Below are 27871 nucleotides of genomic sequence, written 5' to 3' on the forward strand. Positions count from 1 at the left end.
TGTACGAAAATTGTTAGTCTTTTACATATCTTTTTAAGTCATCCTGTTCAGTTTTTAAGAAATAATGAACCATAGCAGCAAAAAGATGCCTTAATCCATATTGTCCATGCGGGGAAATGGGCTCCTGTTCTGCAGATGTTGCTCACCAGTAGCGGAAGGCATATTGAGTCTGGCGTTCGAAGTACGGATGACCCAAAAACTAATTGCTATTATGGGAAATGAGTGCTAGATTCCCTTTCAATTAATAAATATAACTTTTTAGTGAAATTTTGCTCATTTGGACGCTAAAGGAGACTCTTTGAGAGTGACTGGATAGCTCAATGGATAATGACACTTGGGTTCTGAACAACGTGGGTTTAAATATCCATCCATCCATCCATTTTCTACCGCTTATTCCATTCAGGGTCGCGGGGGGCGCTGGTGCCTATCTCAGCTACAATTGGGCGGAAGGCGGTGTACACCCTGGACAAGTCGCCTCCTCATCACAGGGCCAACACAGATAGACAGACAATATTCACACTCACATTCACACACTAGGGACCATTTAGTGTTGCCAATCAACCTATCCCCAGGTGCATGTATTTGGAAGTGGAAGGAAGCCGGAGTACCCGGAAGGAACCCAGCAGTCACGGGGAGAACATGCAAACTCCACACAGAAAGATCCCGAGCCCGGGATTGAACCCAGGACTACTCAGGACCTTCGTATTGTGAGGCAGACGCACTAACCCCTCTCCCACCGTGCTGCCTGGGTTTAAATATCTATATCATATTTACTGTATATCAACACTGAGCCTTACAGTGACTGTTGAGAAAATGATGGCCCATGGACAAACGTAATTGAGGACCCCTGATATATATTAAGTGGATTACCAGTTGTAACCATTGACCACATTTCTTTTGAACAATCTTGTTGAGAAAAAAATAGTTTTTTTGTGAGTGTAAACTTAATTCAGTGATCACTGGAGCAGGCACACATAAAGCTAAGAATACAACATGCAGAGCGACATGTGATTATGGAGTTTTACGAGAAGTAGAAGTTGTGAGTGGATTCTTAAAGCGACTCCAAAACTAAACGTATGTTTAATTTTCCATTATTAATGAGTATTGCATATCAGATCAAGGGAGTGGATATCATAAGGCAGCATGGCGAAGGACATGTCAGGCAAAACAAAAACATAAAGAAATGATTAAGGAATCCCATTGTTGCCTTTTTTTTCACGTGCCTACAAACACCAGAGAGGGAATTTCCAAACAGGAATAAGGCCACTGGAAATAGGCCAATTTATACGTTTAAAATGTTCAAATAGATTACAAAAGTAGACAATTGCTTGCGGATTTTTATGCGCTTTTTGACATTTCAGGCTTCAACATTGAAAGCTGCCACGCCTGCAGAGTGGCGGATATCCAGTTTCACCACGTAGAGCGAGTAGAAAAAGAACTAATTTGTACAGCAAAGCCACTAGAAAACGCTACGAACACATCACCATTAGGAAGACCACGTTGTCGCACATTAAAAACAAGCCTGCTCTGGTCAGAGAGCCCACAAGAAGGGTCTGAATCGGTTGAAATGAAGAACGTCACATCGAGAAATGTCAGGTAAAGCGATTGGTCAAGTTATGTGAAAACCTGCTACAAAAAATGACTAGTGAGCGATCACGTGCAAGGCCCGGTGTGCACGTGCACGATACCGCGGGCGTGCATGTGAATGAAGTTGAAGATTTCATGCGGCATGGCGTGGAAGCCCGGACGTGGCTTGACGTTGTCGTAGTAATGGTGAGTGATGAAGACGCCCAACGGGTTCATGGGGAAGGCCCAGAAGCCGTAGAGGTGCACTTCCTCGCACATCTCCAGGGCGGCGGTGACGAGCATGAGGCCGCTGCTGAGCCGCTTGGCCCGCACGCCCTGCACCGCCCAGAAGCGCTGCACGTTGAGCAGGTACTGCGGGTGGAAGAAGAACGCGGCTCTCTGCGAGTCAAAGTCGTCCAGCATGTACTTGACCCGGAACGACATGTCCGTGTTGCGCAGGTTGTAGAACGCGGGAAGGACCACCGAGGAGTTCTCGTAGTTCTGCAGTACGTCGAAAAAGGGCCGTCGCCATTTCTCCAGCTTCTGGAATCTGAGTTGCAGCACAAGGTAAAAGAGACAAACCGCTGAAGATAAAACGTAACAGCATATGAAAGTGGATTTCAGGAAGATTTACGGTACCTCTCTGTGATAATGCTGGGATTTACTGTCACCAGATCCGTTTTAGTGCCGACATCAGCTGAATATTTTTCGCTGATGGGCGGTATGTTGCATCTGTGACATAAAAAAAAAAAAGACCACCTAAAATTTGACACTTTTCTGGCCACAAACATGATATGCAAGTGATTAGGACAGGGTTCCTTTCACAATTTGAACCAGTTACCCATTCCTGGTAACTGAAAACCGATACCGGTAGCCTACCCGACGGTACCCATTTTCAGTACTTTTGAGTGTGTTAATAAATGTCAATTGTCTAGTAAAACATGTATTTTTCTTTTATTTACCATTTAACACTGTTGCCATATTGTGTTTTCTGTCACCTCTGAGTCTCATTTGCATATTACATATTAAACTTTGCATAGTAAACTTTGCATGCATGTAGTGTAGTCTTATGTTGCACCATGTCTTTATACCAGTGGTCCCCAAACTACGGCATCCAAAATCCTAAGTTAAAAAAAAAAAAAGATAAATAATAACTGCTCTTTATTATTGCTATTTTATTCAGGGAAAATCCCCTGAAGAGCAGTGAAACCTGCGAAACAGGCTTGTAGGGATCACCTAACGTATATAAATGCTGATTATCGGTCCTGCTAGACACCGACACCTATTTAATAATGCCACCTTAACATTTGACAACCAAACAATTACACAAGGCGACTCAGTAAAGAATCTGGGTATTATCTTTGACCAAACCCACTCATCAAGAGTGTTACTAAAACGGCCTTCTTTCATCTCGGTAATATCGCTAAAATTCGTTCCATTTTGCCCGTATCTGCGGTCCTCTGCAAGGTTTCTCATTGTCCCATTGGGTTGAGATTTTCCTTGCCCTGATATGAGATTTGAACCGAGGATGTCGTTGTGGCTTGTGCAGTCCTTTGAGACACTCGTGATTTAGGGCTGTATAAATAAACATTGATTGATTGATTGATTGATTGATTGATTGATTGATTGATTGATTGATTGATCCCTCCAAACGAACCCAGAACCTTATTGCCGTTGAGGCACAAGGGGTTTGGGTGGAGGGTGGAGGGGCAGGCCGGGAAGCAGGGTTAAGGGGGGGAAGAGTATATATATATAGCTAGAATTAACTGAAATTCAAGTATTTCTTTTATTTATATGTATATATGTATAAAATAAATACTTGAATTTATGTGTTCATTTATTTACACATATACACACACATAACACTCCTCTACTCATTGTTGTGTTTGAAAGTGCAATGCTTTGCAGCCAGTAGCACAGCCTTTGAAGGAGAATAGGTATGGGCAGCATCTGCGACATTTAATTTGCAGGAAAGGAGTGAGTTTTGGGTTGAATTGTCCATCCTCGTTCTATTCTCTGTCATTATCTTTTTTTGGACATTACTACTTGCCGTGGTTTTGAAGCAATGCATGATGGGATTCCGGATGTTGTGTGTCAGTTTATTAACATGCCGGCTGGAATAAACACACGCCGAGAAATAGCTCCGTGCCTGCCTACTTTATGGGTTATAGATAAACCTATGGATAACGGAGACATATATAATAGTCTCCTTCTTGTTGTGTGTGCAATTGTGCACTCTCCAAAAGCTGTAGATGTTATGGAGGAAAAGTGGACGTGACGACAGGCTGTCCTCACTCAGGTTCAGCTGGGAATCAGGAGAAATTCGGGGAAATGGTTGTCCTGGGAGATTTTCGGGAGAGGCACTGAAATTCGGGAATCTCCCGGAAAATTTGGGAGGGTTGGCAAGTATGCTTGTACTACACACTGTAATATGTGATATGACGTCAGAGAATGGCAGCGCAACTCTTGTTTACTTTGCAGAACATTCATATAATGTGCTGTCATCTATTTCAATAGAAATTTTATCCTAAAATAATTTCAATTCCAGCAAGAGAAAACATAACACGTTAACATATACAATTTTTTTTAATCTGTTAGCAAACATTATGCTAACATTAGCCCTGTAATAATGTCACAAATGACTGTAAAATGTACATCTTTTGTAGTCTGTGGTGTAGAAAGGCCTCTCTCTTTCTAACAAACACTCCGGACAACACACATACACACACATACACACACTGTTTTATTTTAAGTACCATTAAAAAATAACTGCTAAATACCAGTTACTCACCAGTATTTTCCCGACTATAGGCCACTACTTTTTCCCCTGGCTTGAACCCTGCGGCTTATGCAAAGGTACGGCTAATATATGGACGTTCCTTCACTAACGGCTAAATTGTGGAATGGATTCAGCAAAAAAAAAAATCTAACAATGTACTTGAATGATCCACTTCAACAAAATGCTCAAATTCATAATGTTTACAAAGTACAAGGAAGAAGAATCCTGATAAACATCTCAATCCTATTTTAAAAGGGAGAAACTCTTATACATCTCATGAAGGATGACTAAAGATATCAATGACTTACAGGCAATGATTGATAAATAATCATTTGCAAAATCACTCTCTGCAAATTTCTCATTTCACAACATGCCGGTATATAACTGCAGGCTTGAAGACCAATGCGACTAAAATATTAAAAAGTTTTTTTTTTCAAAAATTTAGTTGGTGTGGTGGCATTTTGTCCGGGAAAAAAATTTGTTTTTTCAATGAATTCCACCTACTTACTCTTGTAAATTCTTTGGATGACTACTTTTTACTTTTACTCGAGTCATATTACACCCAAGTAATGGTACTCATACTTGGGTACAATTTGTGGCTATTCTACTCACTTCTGCTTTTTAATATAATGAAGTGCGTATTACCTAGAGCAAAGTATCTTTCCTATATTGCATCTGTAGTTCCTTTTTATTTCCATAAAAAGTTAGCATATTCCATGATAGAACAGCTTGGATCAAACAACTTAACCCGCAAAAGGAGCTAAAAATATCTGAATATAAGAGCTGACGAATTGGCTGACAGCAGAAGCCGGCAAAACGCCAATCGTCAGCTAGAATTGAAAAGCCTGCCATTGTTCCCAGGACTGAAAACTTTTAATTGGTTATCTTTACAAACGAAGTGCTTTACATAGAAAGATAATGCTGTTGGGATGAGCTGATAAGGTATTTTTTTATTTTTTTTGTATTATGAAGAATAATTAAACAAAATCTCATTACTAAAGGAATATTTTCTGGGTACCTGAACACAAAATCGGCTGAGTCGATTTCCTTTCCGCAGTTAGTGTTCTTAATGATGCCGCCATTTCCGATCACAGCACATTTCTTGTACTGGGATTTGGAATATGGCATATCCTGGAGGGCACAAATACACATTGTTTATAGAATACATGTTCAGTCTGCATCCATTACTTGTCACGGTAGCCTGCAGCTCACTTACATCTGGGAACATCTTAAAGACCTCAGTGGTGATTGGAAGGATGCCACTGGTGTCCACCTCGTACCGCAGTTTGGTCCCTGCAGGAGTGTTCTTCTTGGTGGTGAACAGGAAGGAAGGAGCGTTACAGCAGCGAGATAGAGACATCCTGGGCCAGAGAAACAAGACTCCATTTAGTTGTCTATAGGTCATGCCCAAACGCCGGCTATGCTATTAGCCTAAGGATTGATGATGATTGATTGATGATTACTTCTATGTGTAGAAATCTTTATTAGGGACCGAATGTCCCTTTGGGACAGAGGACCCTATTGTATTTCTAAGGTTTTATTCTTTCTTTCTTTCTCTATTATTATTCCGCCGTCTCATTGAGCTGTCATTTGACCCCCTTTACATGCTTCAAAACTCACCAAATTTTACACACACACCAGGTATGGTGAAAATTGCCATCTAATAAAAAAACCAACCCCCAAAACTCAAAATGGCGCTCTAACAACCCCTAGGAAAAAACACAGACAAAACTGCTTGTAACTTCCGTTAGAAATGTCGTAAAGACATGAAACAAAAACTTCTATGTAGGTCTGCCTTAGACCTAGATTTCATACACTGACTTCTTTCTGCAAAAATCAACACGAAGCTGGGAAAAAACCCTTTCAAAACAAAAATTTCCTAAAAAATTTAATTTTTGCCTCTTTGAGCTGTAATTTGACCCTTTTAAAATGTTTCAAAACTCACCAAACTGGACACACACATCAGGACTGGCGAAAATTGCTATCTGATAAAAAACCAAACCCCAAAACTCAAAATTGCGCTCTCGCACCCCCTAGAAATAAAACACAGACAAAACTGCTCCTTGGAAGAAAACACAGACAAAACTGCTTGTAACTTCCGGTAGGAATGTTGGCGAGAGTTTGGATTTCAGTAGTGATAACAGATATGCTTACTGTATTTTAGACAATCTGTGTTAGAGGACAGCACGATCACTCCTGAAGATATACAACAAGGGCCTGATTTACAAAAGTTTTGCGTGTAAGAAACACGTGCAAACTTGATAGCGCACCTAAAGCAGATCTACCAAGCTTGTGCACAGAAGATTTTGTCTCTTAATTGAGCAAAGTAGGGAGCACACAATCTATTTAGTGTGTCTGTCGTCATGTATATGCAGAACATATGCAAATTATTAGAATGGCCGCAATACTGGGAGAAGAAAATGCAAATACAATCAAAGTAATTTATAAACACAAAAAATGTTCCTAAAACTGTACTGAACTAAAAACTGTTCCGCTGTTGTGCATCTATATTTAGCACGTTTGAAATGTACACGCAAACTGGCACAGTTACGCACAGATAGCTGTGAAAAAGGTGGCAATTGCGTTGCAAAATTGACGATAGACAGAGAATCCTCTATCACAGTGGTCCTCAACCTTTTTTCAGTGATGTAACCCCTGTGAACATTTTTTTTTTATTCAAGTACCCCCAAATCAGAGCAAAGCATTTTTGGTTGAAAAAAAGAGAAAAATAAGTAAAATACATCACTGTCATCAGTTTGTGATATATTATATTGTATAACAGTGCAAAATATTACTTATTTGTAGTGGTCTTTCTTGAACTATTCGGAAAAAAAACATATAAAAATAACTAAAAACTTGTTGAAAAATAAACAAGTGATTCAATTATAAATTAAAGCTGCATGCAGCGATGGACGGGACTGACTTTTGCTGGCATTTCCTGCCTTTACCCATTCAACATATCTTTACCTTCATGTTACCTACCTTCCCTGCATCCTGGGGTCACACCGGTGCTTATTTCTGTCACCCATAATGTTTGAAAAAAGGTGAAGGGTTTTTACAAAACTTTTGTTTTGAAGGGGTAATTGCCAACTTCCTGTTGATTTTTGCCGAAGGATGCCAACTATTAAAATGTAGGTCTGAGTGAGACCTACATAGAAGTTTTTGTTTCATGCCTCTCCGACATTCCTACCGGAAGTTACAAGCACTTTTGTTTGTGTTTTCTTCCTAGGAGCAGTTTTGTCTGTTTTATTCCTAGGGGGCGTTAGAGCGCAAATTTGAGTTTTGGGGCTTGTTTTTTTTATTAAATTGCAATTTTCGGCAGTCCTGACGTGTGTGTCCATTTTGGTGAGTTTTGAAGCATTTTAAAAGGGTCAAATTACAGCTCAACGAGGCAAAAATGAAATTTTTTAGGAAACTTTTGTTTTGAAAGGGTTTCTGCCAACTTCCTGTTGATTTTTGCAGAAGGAAGTCAGTGTATGAAATCTAGGTCTAAGTCAGACCTACATAGAAGTTTTTGTTTCCGACATTTCTAACGGAAGTTACAAGCATTTTTGTCTGTGTTTTTTCCTAGGGGGTGTTAGAGCGCAATTTTGAGTTTTTTTTTGTTTGTTTTTTTATTAGATGGCAATTTTCACCACTCCTGATGTGTGTGTAAAATTTGGTGAGTGTTGAAACATGTTAAGGGGGTCAAATTACAGCGAAACGGCGGAATAATAATAAAGAAAGAAAGAAAGAATAAAAACTTAGAAATACAATAGGGTCCTCTGTCCCAAACGGACATTCGGTCCCTAATAAAGATTTCTTCACATAGAAGTAATCATCAACTTAAAGTTCCCTCTTTGGGAATTGTAATAGAGATTCATGAACTTAATTCTAAAAATTTCTTCACAATAAAAGAAATCTTTAACATCAATATTTATGGAACATGTCCACAAAAAAATCTAGCTGTCAATACTGAATATTGCATTGTTGCATTTCTTTTCACAGTTTATGAACTTACATTCATATTTCTTTGAAGTATTATTCAATAAATATATTTATAAAGGATTTTTGAATTGTTGATATTTTTAGAATATTTTTGAAAAAATCTCACGTACCCCTCGGCATACTTTCAAGTAACCCCATGGGTACGTGTGCCCCCATTTGAGAACCACTGCTCGATCATACCTGTGTGTTTTCATATTTGGATTTTCAGAAATAGAAATTAATAGACATTTTGTCTTGTAAATGTATGCAGCCCATTATGCAGAACCAACTTCTCTTACCAATTGGTACCTGTTTTTGCGTATTTGGGATCTGCATAAATCCCGTATATGTGAAATCATCCATCCATTTTCTACCGCTTATTCCCTTTTGGGGTCGCGGGGGGCGCTGGCGCCTATCTCAGCTACAATCGGGCGGAAGGCGGGATACACCCTGGACAAGTCGCCACCTTATCGCAGGGCCAACACAGATAGACAGACAACATTCACACTCACATTCACACACTAGGGCCAATTTAGTGAAATCAAACCATGAAAAAATGGTTAGACGTTCAAAAAATAATTTCGCCTTCCTTGATGCTTCCTTTAAAAAAGCCGCTAGGAATTTGTTTGATTTGTGACGTTTTTCCAACATCAGCGTATATCTCCATATATGGTGCGAAGAGCTTTGAGCGATTCCGCCATTACGGTTCGACGCTATAAGCGCCTTCTTTTTCTCCATCCTCTTGTTGTGGGGCAGACTGGATCGTACATGCACATGCATCTTCCGCTGTTGCCATTTTTAATACAAAGTACCGTATAGTTCAAATTTACATCTTTCAGTAGACTTCATACAGAAGTGCTAAAAACTACAACATGGCTGACGATGCAGTCGAAGTGGCACCACATTCAGTTACATTTAAAGCAGTGTGGGTGGCACTGGTAGCAGGTGGGTAAAGTGTCTTGCCCAAGGACACAACGGCAGTGACTAGGATGGCGGAAGCAGGGATCGAACCTGGAACCCTCAAGTTGCTGGCATAGCTGCTCTACCAACCGAGCTATACCCCAAATATCCACCATTACATGTTATGTAAACCACAAAGAAGTGTTTTAAATGTAGAGAGAAAAACGATCAAAATATGACTCATGTGAGTGATTGATTAAAACAGATTTAATTGATTTGTTTTTGTGTCTTCTGCTGCTTTTTTCCCCTTAGTTTTTTCATATAGGGTATATATCTATAAATCTTTATGTAGATATATACCCTACATCAGGGGTGCCCATTACGTCGATCGCGAGCTACTGGTCAATCGTGGAGGGTGTGTCAGTCGATCGCCAGCCAGGCATTAAAGAAATAGACCTAAAAATTAGTGACCATCAATCTTCACTAAGACGTCACTTTTGTCATTTGATTGACATTCACGGCACCCGAAAATCTTCTGAGATAACGCTGGTTGATCGAGGGGAAGGCGAGAAACACGTTTTACTTCAACAGACTCTCGCATCGTACCTGCCGTTACTACGCTAAAGACCGACTGCATAGTTTCTGTCTTCACATTAAAGGCGCTGCTTCATCCTGCCTGCGCTAACAAAATAAGAGTCTCAAAAAACTGGCGTGCACGGAGTTTGCCGCCATTGTATTTCTTGTGAAGTTTATAAAAACGAGTATGGAATCCAGACAAATAAGATGCCAAAAAACAAAATATACAGTATATATATATATATATATATATATATGTAGGTGTGGGAAAAAATCACAAGACTGCTTCATCTCTACAGAACTGTTTCATGAGGGGTTCCCTCAATCATCAGGAGATGATGTAGAGATGAAGTAGTCTTGTGATTTTTTCCCACACCTACATATTGCGCTCTACCACGGTATCGAGCACTATTCTCTGGATAATCCAATCAAGATATATATATATATATATATATACACATATATATACATACATATACATACATGTATAAATATGTATATATATATATATATATATATATATATATATATATACATACATATACATACTTATACATACATGTATAAATATGTATATATATATATATATATATATGTATATATATATATATACATACGGCCCGGCCCCCGGCCAAATTTTTTTAACCCAATACGGCTACTGAGTAAAAAAGTTTGGGCACCCTTGATTTAAAGGATTAACATAAATGTGTTTTTTATATATAAACTCAAGTTGATTTAAGCAAAGAAAAGTAAAAAATGTATTTTGTTATCATTCCAAACCCATTTTAAATCTACGGCAATAAGCTTTTTTTCATCCTTACAGTCTTATGAGGTATTTACTGGTATTTAATGAGGTTTCTTCTTTTTTTAAATGCAAAGCACCTCAGGGAAGCAACCTAAATTTCGTTGGACCTGTACCTGTACATGCACAATGACAATAAACATCATTCATTTATTCATTTACATTGAAACGTTTCCCAAGGGTCGTAATTATATGTGTAATGTTTATTGTGTCTTTTGCTGTGAGGAGAATGCTGCTTACTTGAAGTTGCTGGTCTCCTCCTTGCTCTGCTCCCACTTACACACCTGCAGGTTCCGCCATCTCTCAAACAGATCAGAGGTTTTGACCCTGGCAGACAGGCAGAGAGACTTGTGGAATGAAGAAGGATACCCATGACCATGTATTTTCCGATTATTGCTTCTACAAGGGTAGTAAATTGACAAAAAAAAACAACACACAAAACAAGCATTATAAAGACGACAACGGTAACAAGCAAGGTGGTGGGAGGGGGGGTTAAAACTGGAGCTGAGGATGTTGATGATCAGGCTGCCAGTAAGAACGCCGTGGTTTAATCTAGCACAGCTGTGAATAGATTGTCTTTGAAGTGACATTTACTGGGAGACGACTAAAGTGATTCACTCAGGGAGGCAGCATTCTGCCCTTGGAACACTTTACTTGGCAATTAGGCCTGATTCATAGACGAGGAAGGATGCTACTGCCTTTTATGCAGGGAAATGTGTGATGATGTAGCATTTAAAGGTAGCTCCTGTTTTTGAAGCTTCGCAGGAAACGAGAAAAGGGCCCTTGATTGGGAAATCACGATCACAAGTGAAGTGGAGGCTAATTATGCGTTCGCCAACCGACAAATCTCACAACCATCCACAAGAAGACTTACATTGTCAAGACTTTGACGTCCATAATCTCCTGCCTGAGCTCTTTGCATGTTGTGGAGTTGTACTCGAAAGGGCCCCCATAGTTTCCCAAATACCTGAAAGGGATAACGCACAATCACCCTCTGGAAAAAGTACAGAAAACTGAAATAAAAATTGAAAAGTAGATAGATGGATAACATATTATATAGTGAGGGGAGTGATGATAGGGTCATACATTTTCCTACATAATAAGTTATGCGAATGACATAGAAAGTGATGATAGGAGGAGTCATATAGTACAATTTAATCAATTGGAGCACACCTGACTGTATATTTGAGGATGTTTTTCATTGAAGGTGTTTACTTTGAAGTAGGCAATAGAAGTGTTGCTTCAATATATACCGTATTTTTCGGACTATAAGTCGCAGTTTTTTTCATAGTTTGGCCGGGGGTGCGACATATACTACGGAGCGATTTATGTGTGCAATTGTTAACACATTACTGTAAAATATCAAATAATATTATTTATCTCATTCGCGGAAGAGACCAATAAAATGTCAGAAATCGTCACACACACGTCAGCAATCGTCACATAGACGTGGCAGAAGGGCATTGTGGGTCATGGAATGCTAACTACTATATTCTATATGCTACTGCCGTAGCTATTAAAATGTATAATTTCATCGTAGGCGATAACTTATAAAAACTGAGAAGGGCTGAACAAAAATGACACCGAAAAGAAAATCATGTACTGCAGATTACAAGTTGGACGTAATGAAATATGCAGCAGAAAACGACAAGAGGAAGTGGCGCATTCCTTTGGAGTTGTTTAGAAGCGACATCGAGGAAGAAGATTTCATGGGATTTATCGATTAGGAGAGACAGATTGTTTGGTAAACGTATAGCATGTTCTATATGTTATAGTTATTTGAATGACTCTTACCATAATATGTTAGGTGAACATACTAGGGACCTTCTCAGTTGGTTATTTATGCCTCATATAACGTACACTTATTCACCATTTTGTTCACTATTCTTTATTTATTTTAAATTGCCTTTCAAATGTCTATTCTTGGTGTTGGATTTTATCAAATAAATTTCCCCCAAAAATGCGACTTATACTCCAGTGGGACTTATATATGTTTTTTTCCTTCTTTATTATGCATTTTCGGCCGGTGCGACGTATAATCCGGAGCGATTTATGATCCTAAAAATACGGTAATTTTATTGTGGCTTTGAATCATTACAGCTCTCGTCTGAGAGGATGATGCAGAGTTCATTGGGTTTATCCTCCAAGGTAGAGCAACATCCCCCAACTGGGAGCCATTTTTTGTAAATCAATGAGTACTGTGGATCCATCCTCTCCGATTAGAGCTGCCCTATCTAGTCTTTGATCATCGACTGATGAATTCTGCTCGGATTGAGAGGGGAAACGTCTGAAGCAGTCCAGTAGCAAACGGTTCAATGCCTATAGAACTAGTTATAAGAGTAGGTATATGGTGGGGCTGGAAGTTGTTGTTATATTGGATCAATGCTTCTTAAACTTTTTTCACCAAGTACAACCTCAGAAAATACTTGGTACAAGTACCACCATAATGACCACCATTAAATTTGTGTAGTATTATAGGTCATTGTATTAATTAAAAACAAGGCAAAAGTTTTATTTCAAAAATATATTTAATATTTTGGCCACTGTAGCATTACACACAGCTTGAACAGTAACACTGTGTTTAAAAATAGGACAAAAGAATACTCTACTTAAATAATTAATCTAATTGTTGGCGTATTTATAGTGGTAGACGTACCACAGTTTGAGAATCCCTGTATTGGACAATACATTGGACTATAATTAACAGTACAACAATGTTTTTGCTTGGGAGTGGGGTGACATTTGTGTGTTTTTCAGTTCACTTCACCATTTTCTGGACATGGATGGATTAATTCTTGCAGGACAGACTTACATATTTACATGCATACAGAGTTCGGCCTGAACAAAATGTGTGTGTGAGTAGTTTTGGGTGAACTTCAAAGGTAAGGATGGAGTCTAAAATAAAGCAAAATGCTTGTAAAACAGACAAGTGTGCTCCTTTAAGACTCCCTGCTTAGCAAAATTACATGTTTTTAACTGAATTAAATGGGAAATTTAGGTGATCCTTGTACTTAGCCACTTGCTACCATGTATGTCACCATACTGTGGATGTACAATTTACCTTTTTCTGACCAAATACAGAATAATTGATTTTATAGTGAACACATTGAAACCTTGTTTATATCTTTCCATCTTGATACTAAGTGAAAGAAAGTCAAATAAAGCTTTTCAAACAATGTTTCTTTCAAAGGGGAGGATATTGGTTATAGTCACATTTGCAGAACAGATTGCAGATGGATGGATGTTACACATGTAAAAAGAAGATGGCAAAAATTAAAACCAGGTGGTGCAATACAACAGAGGGATGCATAAAAGGAACAAGATGCAGGATAATATCATACAAATAAACAGTGAAACTGGTTGTCTACATCCACCTCTCTGAGGAGAGTCCGTCTTGAATAATTATTGTAATCTGTGGATATTTGAACCATGATGGACAGATTTACAAGATTAAGTCTATGGTATTAAATGTACAATTTAAAGAACCAAAAATCCGCAATTTTAGGGAATGACCATCATTTTTCACCACAGATGTCTGCTTACGTACCATGTCATTATTATTTCCTTCCTGGAGTATTAAAAAAGGTAAAGCCTATACTAAACAAATCAAAGGGGAGGGAGGGTTGAATCCAGGTCGCAAAAGAGAGACAATGCAGATGTGAAGAAGTGGAGATAGTAGGAGCAGGGAGACGTGTCCACACTTTGTACATAGCAAACACACAAGATCTGTGCAGAACACGACACAAGGGTTGAGCAGGACAAGGCACTTGGAGATGAGTGCTAGATGGGACACGATGGGCGGCACAAGAAGAAGCCAATACATCGACAGGAGACCGACCAGCTTCTGGAGGCGGGATGGTAGTTCGGGGTGGGGGGGATTCGGGTCAAAGTGAACTGAATCAGACAACATGCAAGAGAGCAAATCTGGAGTGCAACCACCACTGAAAAATAATATGATACTTGTATACCCTTCAGACCAATGAAAAAGAAAGAAGCATTCTTGGGTTTCTGTGAAAGTACTAAAAATGCCTTCAAACTGGCCTACCTGTGAGAGCGTTTGTTTTTCTTCTTAATATCGGCTAGGCAGGGTGTGACTATTATGGAGATCTGTGAATCTGGCTGAAAATTCTGACGGAAACATCTGTCAACATGCAGACAGGTTAAAAGTTAAAAGTGTGATAGAGTCCTGTCACATCACCCCTGCTCACTTTCTAGACCTGCAAATTTCATAACAGAGAAGGGAATTCAAATCATATATGTCAAATGTTGTTCATCTGTGGGAGGGGGGAGGGCGAATGAGCGGCCCAGGCCACGCATGCAAGACTGGGTCGTCACTGGGGATGGCTTTGGAAAAGGTGTGTATGGGTGGCCCTCACACTATAACTCACTCTCTTTGACTCAGAGGTGTTGTGCAGTCAGTTACGCTGGGAAAAAAGGTACCTTTTCCTTCCATTTCTGGCAGGCTTCAGAGATCCGTCATCGGAGAAATTAACGGGACCGGTCCAATTTCCTGTCTCGTCCCCTTTGAGTCGGCTAAACTGTTGCGCACTAGTAAGAAAATGAGTCAGTTTATTTGGGATTTCTGGTCCGTGTCGTGCATAAACAAAAAAAACAACCATCAAACCCTACAACCCCAACTCTCAAAAGTGTTCACTCATAGCTTAAACATGACACACATGCACACCATATATGGAGATTGAGCAGCGCTTGTTGCCTCAAGAAAAGATTAAAAGACACACAATACTCCATATTTCAAAAACGTTCAATATTTGTGCGTAGAAAATGAAGCATTCATGCAGTGGTGCAAACACTGATCCTTTAGCCTCAAAAAATGTCCAAATTTGTTGACTTTACTTATTTAAATGAAATGGAATCAATGCACACGGGCCGCGTTGTCGCCATTTTTAAGACTACTGTATATCAGTTTTTCCCCAGACTTTACTGAGCCGAGGTAGGTTAGAATACATCAAGGGGCACCAGCAGTGCCAGTTCCTGGCAAAGACACTCTAGGGCAGGGGTCACCAACCTTTTTAAACCAAGAGCTACTTCTTGGGTACTGATTAATGCTAAGGGCTACCAATTTGATACACACTTAAATAAATTGCTAGAAATAGCTAATTTGCTCAATTTACCTTTAATAAAAAATTTTATATATATATAAAAAAATTGGTATTTCTGTCTGTCATTCCGTCGTACATTTTTTTTCTTTTATGGAAGGTTTTTTTGTACAGAATGAATGATGAAAAAAAACAACAAAGAACGGTTCAAAAGAGGAGAAAACAGGAAAAAAACGATAATTGAATTTTGAAACATAGTTTATCTTCAATTTCGACTCTTTAAAATTCAAAATTCAACCGAAAAAAAAGAAGAGAAAAACTAACTAATTTGAATCTTTTTGAAAAAATGTAAAAAAGAATTTATGGAACATCATTAGTAATTTTTCCTGATTAAGATTCATTTTACGATTTTGATGACATGTTTTTAATAGGTTAAAATCCAATCTGCACTTTGTAAGAATATATAACAAATTGGACCAAGTTATATTTCTAACAAAGACAAATTCAAAAGACTTTGAAATAAGATTTAAATTTGATTCTAGATTTGCCAGAATATTTTTTTTAAATTTTAATCATAAAAAGTTTGAAGAAATATTTCACAAATATTTTTTGTCAGAAAAACAGAAGCTAAAATGAAGAATTAAATTAAGATATATTTATTATTCTTTACAATAAAAAATAAAAATACTTGAAAACTGATTTAAATTGTCAGAAAAGAAGAGGAAGGAATTTAAAAGGTAAAAAGGTATATGTTTTTTAAAATCCTAAAATAATTTTTAAGGTTGTATTTTTTTCTCTAAAATGGTCTTTCTGAAAGTTACAGGAAGCAAAGTAAAAAAAATAAATGAATTTATTCAAACAACTGAAGACTAAGTCTTTAAAATATTTTCTTGGATTTTTAAATTCTATTTGAGTTTTGTCTCTCTTAGAATTAAAAATGTCGAGCAAAGCGAGACCAGCTTGCTAGTAAATAAATACAATTTAAAAAATAGAGCCAGCTCACTGGTAAGTGCTGCTATTTGAGCTATTTTTAGAACAGGCCAGCGGGCCACTCATCTGGTCCTTACGGGCTACCTTGTGCCCGCGGGCACCGCGTTGGTGACCCCTGCTCTAGGGCATTACTTATTGTGTTAAGCAATGACAGCTAAGATTTATCTGAGAGCCAGGTGCAGTCATCAACAGAGCCGCATCTGGCTCTCGAGCCATAGGTTCCCTACCCCTGCTCTAGGGCCACAACCAATAGGGGAAGGGACCACATGATCAGATGACCAGAAAGGATCTGACCATGTTCAAATCAATTTAAAATGTATATTTGCAACAAATGTGACAATTGGATGCAGCTTCAATAGGATTTCTCAATTTCTCGTTTTTTTACATGTTTTGCATGTTACTATTTGTCGCTGGAATAGATAGATGATGGTTTCTCTCGACACATAAATGTGCCACGACACAGTAATTGGGAATCGCTGCTGTACTTTCAAAGGAGTTTCAGTGACTGGAATTTTCAAGATGACATTTTGAAGAAAAAAAAGTGGTGTTAGTAGAATTTTGCATTTGAAACTTCAATACATCAATAACTGAACCATTCTTTAGTTGAACCCATTGGGCTGGAGAGATTTGAGGCTTCAAGAAGGCCAACATTAGGTTTCACCATGATTCCTGAAGGCTTTTTCAAATCGAGACATTGATTTGAGGACCTGAAGAAATGATGGTATGAAAAATGTCATTTCACGTCATTGAAGTGCAAAATCTGCCAGTGCCGTTTTTTACCCATCTGGTCTTAACTTGTTTTGCTGAGGAATTGCTGTGTGTTTGTTTTGTGGAGACCTAATGGTGTCCCTTCAGAGCCATAACAAGGATTGGGCAAATATCGAGGTCAAAAATTGATCATCCAAGAGAAACTTTGAAATCCTGAAATCTGTGTTCACGTTTTGTTTATTTATGTTCTGTTGGTTTAAGACTCTTTTTAGTTCCTGTTTACGCTCCATTGTTTTGTCACCATGATGACCGATTAGTTCACCTGTACTCATTTGGACTCACGCACCTGTGTTAATCATGTCACTATTATTTAATCTTGTAGTTGCCTGGCGTTATTGTTTTTGCTCCATGCTCTGTTCACTCTGGTTATGTATCGCTCTGCTCATTTTTTTCCAAGTAAGTTTTGTTTATTCATGTCACGTTTAGTGAGTCTTTTGTTTCATATCCATAGTTTTGCCTTTGTGGTAGTTTTTTTTTTTTAGCCAAGTTTGTTCTCCGCCTTGTGGGCGCCTTTAGCACTTTAGCACTTTTTTTTATGGATAAATTAAAATATAAATGAAGTAAAGTGAATTATATTTATATAGCACTTTTTCTCTAGTGACTCAAAGAGCTTTACATAGTGAAACCCATCCATCCATTTCCTACCACGTATTCCCTTTTGGGGTCGCGGCGGGCGCTGGCGCCTATCTCAGCTACAATCGGGCGGAAGGCAGTATACACCCTGGACAAGTCGCCACCTCGTCACAGGGCCAACACAGCTAGAAAGACAACATTCACACTCACATTCACACACTAGGGACCATTTAGTGTTGCCAATCAACCTATCCCCAGGTGCATGTCTTTGGAAGTGGGAGGAAGCCGGAGTACCCGGAGGGAACCCACGCAGTCACGTGGAGAACATGCAAAGTCCACACAGAAATATCCCGAGCCTGGGATTGAACCCAGGACTGCAGGACCTTCATATTGTGAGGCAGACGCACTAACCCCTCTTCCACCGTGAAGCCAGGTTAAGAACCACTGGTGTAATTGTTATTGGCAAAGACAGTTGTAAAATCAACCCAATATTTAATTTTTACATTTAAACCAGTGTGGGTGGCACTGGGAGCAAGTGGGTAAAGTGTCTTGCCCAAGGACACAACAACAAGTTGTGTCATAAAACCACACCATAGCCCCAGTTCTGAGAGAAACGGGGGCTATGGTTTGGTCTGTTTTCCCGGAATGCAAAGGAACGTGAAGGGAAATGGTGTGGAGGTAAAGACATATTTTAATTTATCTATAAAAAAACAAAATTGCAAACTACAGGTGTGCACAAGGCGGAGAACAAACTTGGCTAAAAAACAAAAACTACCGCAAAGGCAAAACTGTGGATATGAAACAAGACTCGCTAAACGTGACATGAATTAACAAAACATACTTAGAAGGAAATGAGCAGAGCATGGAACAACAACAATGATGCCAGGCCGACTGCTGGGCAACTACAAGCTTAAATAATAGTGACATGATTAACACAGGTGCGTGAGTCCTAAACAAATCAAGTGCGTGAGTCCAAATGAGTACAGGTGGACAGGTTGTCATGGTGACAAAACAATGGAGCGTAAACAGGAACTAAAAAGAGTCTTAAACAAACAGAACATAACTAAACAAAACGTGACCACAGAACATGACAAAATCATGGGTATCCCAGCATCATATAAATTATATTACCTTGAGCAACACTATTATATTCCAGAATAATCAACGCTTTAATTGAGCTATAACTATCTATCACTCATCTATCTTCTTTGATAATCAGCATGCTTTTATAACAGTCCACTTTTTTATTAATATCCTGAAGTCTAGCATATTAAACTATTTTAACATAATGAAAACATAAATTAAAATAAAAACATACGATCAGGTTTCAGACCCAAGATCTTTTGCTTTTTTCTTCAAGTACTAATGATGTCTGCCACGGAGCCACCAGTAGTGATGAAGGAAATTTTGCTTTCACATTTTAATCAGTGACAGAACACAACGTGGTCAGGAATGCGTTTAGGGTAACATATTATATGAGACACCTTGTCATTCAAAAATTTACATTTTAATGCACTTCTTCACGCAAAAAGGACATTTACAGTCAATCATATCATCATCCTTTTGTCACTTTGAAAAATTACGTAGAAAATGACCTATGTGCCCTCAAAGTTAGTTACGGCCGTGTGTTCCTTTGCCGTGTGATTTTTCCTTAACAGTTCTTTAAAAATGACGCAGCGCGTGTGGGCTCTCCAGAATATAAGGTGAGAAAGAAATCTGGATACTTCCGTTTGTCTTGCATGGATGGAAAATTTGACACTTAAATAGTCTATGATGAGTTGACAAGGTACCTCAACATGCTCTATCTTTATATTTCTTTTATAAACCTTCACAATGATATTCTAAACTACACTTCCTTGTTATCAAAATTTGACTAATTTTAAGTATTTGTGGGGGATACTACCGTAAGCTAAGTTTTAGTCGCTTTAACCAAATGTTATGCCAAACCATTCACTGTTGCATATAGCAGATGCTTATGCACATATTCCTTAAAACGTGTTCCTAGGAGTATTCAGTTCACCACCGAGTTGTCTTTAGTGACGACATTTCCCTTCACTTTGCCACTTTAGCAAACAAAACACAGTAAATCGGTGAAGTACATAGTCGCTAATTAACATTGCATGGTCCCTGTGACGTAGATCGGGACCGGATCTATAAGAAACTTCCATTTTCTGATCTTGTGGCAAACGCTGATCAATCTCTTGTGACTTCTTTGCTGACACACAGATCAATCAAGCATCTGGAATTCTAACTTCATGAGGCCGTTCGTGTCCCGCTGACTCGGGTAAAATGGATTGTATGCTCAGACAAACAAAATCAGTCACAGTTGGCCTACTTGTGTTTGCCAGCCTGGCCTTGAACGATATTACTAGGACTTGAGAGCATAAAGAATACTCTGAGCAGTACTCTATAGCTGGTATATTGACTCAGGATGTCTGTTTACAACATCCAGAGACAATTCCTCTGGTGACAAAGCAGTCAAAGTACTTAGTTGTCTATTCCCTAAGCAGTATCTAAACAAACATTTTAACAGTCGCTGAAATGGAACATCTGGTAAATATCTCTAATGAACAGTTCATTAATTAGATGTATGAATAAAATCAGATATGTGCATATATTTTTACGTAGATTGCATATTGTGCATTTTCTTATAGTTTAGTCTGCAGCTGCTATCACCAGAGGCGTCGGAGTGGGGCATAAGTGGATATGTCGTATGGGGGCCCTAAGCCCAGGCAAGCGGGGTATTGGGCTTTTGTATAGTTTAAAGATTTTTTTAAACATGTAAGTCATAAAAAAATGGCGTCATAAATGTTATTTTAAAGTAAATGTGGCCGTAAAAGTTCAATAATAATGTTGCTAGAATAAAATTAAGAGTTATAACTGCCTAAACCTATCAACAATGCAAAATGGTTCTTTCCAAACTTAACTTTGAACACTTCAGTCAACACAGACGTCATTAAAGCTCACCTTCAAGCATTCAACCGATATGTTCTAGATTTGTTGATTCCACCTTTAAAAAGTCAAAATTAAGGTTTTGGCGTGAGTTTTAAAAAGCTGTTTTCAATCAGGTTAAGTCAATAATTATTTTTTTAGTGGATGTACCAACTGTGTGTTCATGGAGCGGCGACGTTGGGTCTAGGGTGAGATGAATGGCCCTTTGGGAGTCTTATGAATGGTGGCCCAGAATTTGGCGCTACATTAGGAAGAGGACTCATATAGCCCCTATTTGTCATGGTTTACCTGACACATGAAATGTGACAAAATTGGTACGCGCTCTATCCACTTCAGATGGCAATAGAGCGTGGAATATCTTAAAGAGGAACATTATCACAATTTCAGAAGGATTGAAACCAAAAAAAATCAGTTCCCAGTGGCTTTTTTTTTTTTTTAAGTTTTTTTCAAAATTTTACCCATCACGCAATATCCCGAAAAAAAGCTTCAAAGTGCCGGATTTTCACCATCGCTATATCCACCCGTCCATTTTCCTGTGACGTCACTGCGTGATGCCAATACAAACAAACATGGCGGTTGAAAGATATAGCAACATTAGCTCGGATTCAGACTCGGATTTCAGCGGCTTAAGCGATTCAACAGATTACGCATGTACTGAAATGGATGGTTGGAGTGTGGAGGCAGATAGCGACAACGAAATTGAAGAAGAAACTGAAGCTATTGAGCCATATCACGACAGACAGCGGCAACAAGGACGGATTCGGCGATTGCCTTCTAACCAACGATTGCATCTTTTGACCGCTGGTGCAACTTGAATCTGTCGATTGGTAAGTGTTTGTTTGGCATTAAATGCGGGTGAAGGGAAAGGCTGGATGCAAATATAGCTACAAATGAGGCATAATGATGCATTATGTACATACAGCTAGCCTAAATAGCATGTTAGCATCGATTAGCTTGCAATCATGCCGTGACCAAATATGTCTGATTAGCACATAAGTCAATAACATCAACAAAACTCACCTTTGTGATTTTGTTGACTTTATCGTTGGAAATGCATCTTCTTTGAGTGTCGCAGGATATCCACACATCTCTGTGCCTTCTCTGTCGTAGCATCGCTATCGTCGGTAAAGTGTGCCAAACAAACGAGGAAATTTCGCATCTTTTGACCACTGGTGCAACTTGAATCCATCGATTGGTATGTGTTTGTTTGGCATTAAATGTGGGTGGAGGGAAAGGCTGGATGCAAATATAGCTACAAATGAGGCATAATGATGCAATATGTACGTACAGCTAGCCTTAATAGCATGCTAGCATCGATTAGCATGCCGTGACCATTGATATGTCTGATTAGCACACTCCACGTAAGTCAACTTGAATCCGTCCCTGATCGTGTTGTTACACCCTCCGACAACACACCGACGAGGCATGATGTCTCCAAGGTACAGGAAAACAGTCAAAAAAACGGAAAATAACAGAGCTAATTTGACTTGGTGTGTGTAATGTGTTTGAGAAAATGGCGGATTACTTCCTGTTGTGACATCACGGGTGAAAGGTCATTGCTCCGACAGCGAACAATTGAAAGGCGTTTCAATCGCCAAATTCACCCTTTTAGAGTTCGTAAATCGGTTAAAAAAACATATGGTCTTTTTTCTGCAACATCAAGGTATATATTGACGCTTACATAGGTCTGGTGATAATGTTGCCCTTTAAAGTCTGTTTTGTAGGGCAATTTCAACTTTAATTACAGTGTTAGTTGCTGTGTAGAGTGTCGCTTTCCACCATTTTCGGCAGTCTGCATTGCAAAATGATTGCCCACCCCCTCCTCACACCACATCCACCAAGGAAAGGGGCCTTCCCTTTTGTGTGCCCCGAGCTATCACATTACAGATTGTTGATAGCATTAAAGCCTTTTTACCAGAAACTGAAAATGTTATTATCTTTTACAACAAATAACTTTAACCTGACCTTTGTTGTTATTAGAACTATACTCATTTTTGAATCTCTAAATGACATTGCTATTTTTCTGCACTGCCACTTTATGCAATTATATAAAAGATGTCCTTGGCTCCGGATCACATGACACCATCATCTCGAGAGCCGCATCCATGGCCAATTTAATACCGTACTTTGACTTTATGACCTCCATGCACTCATATCATCCTGGCAGTCAAATGGTTGGAGATGACGATCACACACGCCCACACACACCGGACTTCTTCTGACATCCCCCAGCCACCCTCAACTGCATGTGTGCAGACAGACTGTAGCAAAATGGCCGCCGCTGAGCCCATTGGTCGTCACTCTCTCGCCGCCTCCCCCCGACTCCATCCTCCGCTTTCTCCGATGGGCCCAGCGACACAAGTAGCGTGCAGGGATGTTGCCGGAATTCATGAATCTCACCGTTTGAGAGGTTTCGGATGCCATGAATCCATCATAGACGGGCCTAAGGAAGGGGAGCCTGAAGGGGTGGGGTGGCAGTGGGGAGGGGCTTTAACTGCGGTGGAGAGGTGGAAAGGGGTGGGGGGAGGGGGATTCTGAGACTGCAGCACATTACGTTTGCCTTAAGTAAACATATGAGCTGTCATAATATTAGAAATGTGGTGTTGTGGGTTTTAACCCACATTGTTTGGAGAGAGGGTTTTGTTTTAACCCTCAAAAACGCTTCTCAACATCTGCTCGTCTCATACTGACATCTGTGTGTCCAAATTCAAAAATCACAGAGCAGTAAAGGTGAGTTCAAAATGACACCTTCAGCTATGGTAATTGAGGCGTGGCTCCGCAGAGGCCTATAGAATGTCTTCACTTTACAGATAGCAATTAACAAGGCTTTATGTGAAATCAACATATATATCAACTAATTTCACTTCCAGTGAAATCACCGCTGTAAGATGTAGGCTATACCACCAGTCGAGAAGGCTTCAAATCAAGAAGAATAAGAAACAAATCAATAAAGGGGAAAACATCCCCATACACAGCTGGAGCGCATGTGTATGATATGAATGTGATGCTTCATCATCATCAAAAGAAACCCAATGGAGGTTGTTTTATGCCACGGGGAGGAGTGGGGAAGATGGATGGTTAATTGCTATTGTCCTCTCCAGCCATAACAGCTTCCCTCCCTGAAGAAAAGATTCATTAAACATTCACTGCATTTATTGTATTTTTTTTTTATTATTATTATTTTTTTTTTGCTTCAGTGAAAAGCATGCTTCAATGTGTGAAGAAAAGAGGAACAATACTTACCTCTTAATGTAGTTTTTCCCATAGAGAATCTGTTGCAAGAGTGTTACCAATCCAAAGGCGCAAATGAACATGAAACAAAGGGACCTATTGCCCAGGAGGTCTTTACCCGACGATGGGTCGGCGTATCCGATTCTGCGGCGCAGCATCCGGGGCTGGCGTTGACACCCGGGTCGGTGTCTCTCTCCGCTGCTGCATTCAGGACCGGGAGCGCAGGTGTCTTGGCCCAAAAGGACCTGACATTGTCCATCACCTTCCTAAAGAGAGACTATAAGCGTCCTTGCATCATTGCATGCGTGATATCAATTATAATGGGAAGTTTAAAAAAAGAAAATCTTGACTATTATGGGATGTTGCCCGATGACGAGAGGGGGGACAGACAGTGCAAAATAGCGCAGTAAAAAAAAATCCAATTGTGACAAATCAACACTGTATTGAATCAAATGGGATTGAAAACCCGATGTTCTGGTTTTAAAATGAAGATAGCATCCATCCATCCATATTTACTACCGCGTTAAGGAAAACAAACACACCTTCTGCTTCATCGCCAAACTGAGCAATGCTGCGTGACTGCAATCTTGGAGGAGGAGGCGTTTGTTTTGCACCAGACAGCCACCAGAGAGCGCCCGCTCTCCATTCATGTGTTCTTTATTTAGCCGCGATATTCCAAGGTCGAAGTCTGCTTTTCTTCAAGGGTGATGAAAACAGTAGTAAATACAGGCTTCTGTCGTCTCATTCAGTTATATATATATATACCGTATTTCCTTGAATTCCCGCCGGGGCGCTAATTAATTTAAAACCTATTCTCACTCCTGCTCTTACCAAAGGCATGCGGTAAAAGTAAGCATGCGCTAATTATTTTAAAACCTCTTCTCACTCCGTCACTTAACAAATGTATGCAGTAAAATTTGAGTGTGATGCAAGCTTGGACCTTAAATCCTACTGAATAGCTCTTAATCTTCTTCCCTTAAAGGGGAACATTATCACAATTTCAAAAGGGTTAAAAACAATAAAAATCAGTTCCCGGTGGCTTGTTGTATTTTTTGAAGTTTTTTTCAAAATTTTAACGGTCCCGGAATATCCCTAAATAAAGTTTTAAGTGCCTTATTTTCACAATCTTCGAAACCACTATCCATTTCCCTGTGACGTCATACAGGGCTGCCAATACAAACAACATGGCGGTTACCACAGCAAGATATAGCGACATTAGCTCGGATTCAGACTCGGATTTCAGCGGTTTAAGCGATTCAACAGATTACGCATCTATTGAAACAGATGGTCGGAGTATGGAGGCAGATAGCGAAAACGAAATTGAAGAAGAAATTGAAGCTATTGAGCGAATAGCTATTGACGCTATTCGGCATTAGCGTGGGTGTACCTAATGAAATGGCCCATAGCATGGCTGCCTTATTAGCATCGCCGGTAAAATGTGCGGACCAAACGATCAGGACTTTCGCATCTTGTGACACTGGAGCAACTTAAATCTGTCGATTGGTAAGTGTTTTTTTCGCATTAAATGTGGGTATCTAGTTTCAAATGTACATACAGCTAGCGTAAATAGCATGTTAACATCGATTAGCGTAGCATGTTAGCATCGATTAGCTGGCAGTCATGCCGTGACCAAATATGTCTGATTAGCACATAAGTCAACAACATCAACAAAACTCACCTCTGTGATTTCGTTGACTTAATCGTTGCAAATGCATCTGCAGGTTATCCATACATCTCTGTGCCATGTCTGTCTTAGCATCGCCAGTCAAATGTGAAGACACTTTGGTACATTCAATAGGGGTCTGGCGGCAGATTTCTTGCCAGTGGTGCAACTTGAATCCCTCCCTGTTAGTGTTGTTACACCCTCCGACAACACACCGACGAGGCATGATGTCTCCAAGGTTCCAAAAAATAGCCGAAAAAACGGAAAATAACAGAGATGAGACCCGGTGTTTGTAATGTGAAAATGAATATGGCGGGTGTATTACCTCGGTGACGTCACGTTCTGACTTCATCGCTAAAAGACCGATAAACAGAAAGGCGTTTAATTTGCCAAAATTCACCCATTTAGAGTTCGGAAATCGGTTAAAAAAATACTTGGTCTTTTTTCTGCAACATCAAGGTATATATTGACGCTTGCATAGGTTTGGTGATAATGTTCCCCTTTAATGCGATTTCAAATTACCGGTATTGAAATCAGCCTTCTTCATTTTGAAAATTATGACAGGGGAAGTGTCACTCGTGACATCACGAGTTTGACCAGGCAGTAATACTACGCATGCGCTAATTATTTTGGGAAGCGAGTTTGACCCCTGCAGTAATTCGAGGCAGGCACATACTACATGCCCTGCGGAAATTCAAGGAAATACAGTATATGCATGGCATCTGTGATGCAGTAGTAGTACCTAACCAGTGACGTGCTGTCAGGGGAGGCAAGTGAGGCAGTGCCTCACCTGCCACCAGGTGGCTTAAACCATAAGATGTTCCAAAACGAAGTAATAAAATCAAACAAGTCTTAATATCTCTCTTTTTGTTCATGCTTTCTATGTGGTTTTGGTGTGATTCCTGTATAATTTGATAATTTTCATGGTCAAAATTGCGGAAATTCAATGGTTCCTTTAAAACAATGCAGAAGATGAGAAATGAGGCAGAAACAGGCGGTGCCTCCACGGCTACACACAGTGTGTATTGGGCGTGTGCGTGCGAGGAGGCGCATGCTTGCTGCCACGTGGAAAAGGCAAGTCTAGAGGCAGCAAGTACCTCTGCCTCAAGATAGGGTGCGATATATTGTCAACTTGCAGTTCAATGCCTCAGCAGTACTCTGACTCGCCACACTGGGAGAAGTGGGGGCGCTCAAGCTAGCAGACACAGGTGTCTCCAGCGGAAGCCAGTCTTTTTTTCTTTTCTTTTTTTTAAAATTGTATTTATAACAAACATGGCATTTTTGTTAGAGTAAGCCAGCGTTTGTGGGTGTTTTTTGTCAGATGCAAAAATATTGTTTAATTTCTTGGAATGAAATTGAATTGAATGAATGTTTCTGCCAATATGGAGGATTATATACTGTATCCAAGATGAAATACTTCTCTAAACTGGGCTTTAAGATAAAATTAATGCGATCATACAAAGTATGTTTTCATGGAGGATAGCTATTGCTGCTTCAGATATAAATACAGAAAGGTAATATACACTCACAATACTTGATTTATTTTGTTTAAAGCAAATGGTACCAAAAATTATTTAACAACAACTTTATCAAATAGTTTTTAGACCCATTTTTCATATCATAATATCATTATGAAAATGTTTTTATGAAAGCGAATAACTCCCTTTTTTTTCTGTAACTCTAATGTGCAACCTAAATCAACAATGACTAGAGTTGCACATATGAATTCAGGTAAAAAAAAGAAAGAAAAAAAAAAGGTTTGTGTGCCTCACCTGGTGTTTAGTTCACCGCATGTCACTGAGTACCAGTAATTAAATACACACAAACACACACCTGTGCACCAGTTGCTTTACATATTTTTTTCCATTTGCTTACACACAATTTTACTAACTGTGTGTCTTTTTGCAAAAGGATTTACACCCTTTTCCAAACACAACACTCAATTTTATTGATTCCTAGATTATTTGCAAAATGACACACTTCGGTAAAAACATCCATCCATCCATCCATTTACTACCGCTTGTCCCGTTCGGGGTGGCAGGGGGGTC

The 27871-nt window shown here is 39.4% G+C and overlaps 1 protein-coding gene across 10 annotated transcripts; it reads right to left on the reverse strand.

Moving 5' to 3' along the window:
• Positions 1-1036: 1036 nt before the first annotated feature.
• Positions 1037-24741, reverse strand: st8sia5 (ST8 alpha-N-acetyl-neuraminide alpha-2,8-sialyltransferase 5). Of its 10 annotated transcripts, XM_061876644.1 has the most exons (10): positions 24173-24741; positions 23330-23423; positions 15030-15137; positions 14635-14730; positions 11464-11556; positions 10830-10988; positions 5562-5706; positions 5364-5476; positions 2206-2298; positions 1037-2116 (listed from the first exon to the last, which is right to left on the reverse strand). In XM_061876644.1, the coding sequence occupies exons 1-10, from the start codon at positions 24192-24194 to the stop codon at positions 1654-1656; spliced, it is 1386 nt and encodes a 461-aa protein (XP_061732628.1). In that variant the 5' UTR covers positions 24195-24741; the 3' UTR covers positions 1037-1653. The 10 variants fall into 10 exon arrangements, with proteins under 10 accessions (XP_061732628.1, XP_061732630.1, XP_061732627.1 ...); XM_061876646.1 differs by lacking the exon at positions 23330-23423 and having other exon boundaries at positions 10830-10916; XM_061876643.1 differs by lacking the exon at positions 23330-23423.
• Between the last annotated feature and the right edge of the window lie 3130 nt (positions 24742-27871).

The sequence above is a fragment of the Nerophis ophidion genome, linkage group LG17, assembly GCF_033978795.1.
Source record: "Nerophis ophidion isolate RoL-2023_Sa linkage group LG17, RoL_Noph_v1.0, whole genome shotgun sequence".
Classification (NCBI taxonomy): Eukaryota; Metazoa; Chordata; class Actinopteri; order Syngnathiformes; family Syngnathidae; genus Nerophis; species Nerophis ophidion.

Coding starts and splice junctions, on each gene's coding strand:
- st8sia5 (XM_061876643.1), bottom strand. CDS start 24,318: ATGCTGCGCCGCAGAATCGGATACGCCGACCCATCGTCGGGTAAAGAC. Junction 14,731..15,029: donor GCCAGAAATGGAAGGAAAAG/GTACCTTTTTTC, acceptor GCATGTTGACAG/ATGTTTCCGTCAGAATTTTC. Junction 2,117..2,205: donor CCCAGCATTATCACAGAGAG/GTACCGTAAATC, acceptor GCTGCAACTCAG/ATTCCAGAAGCTGGAGAAAT.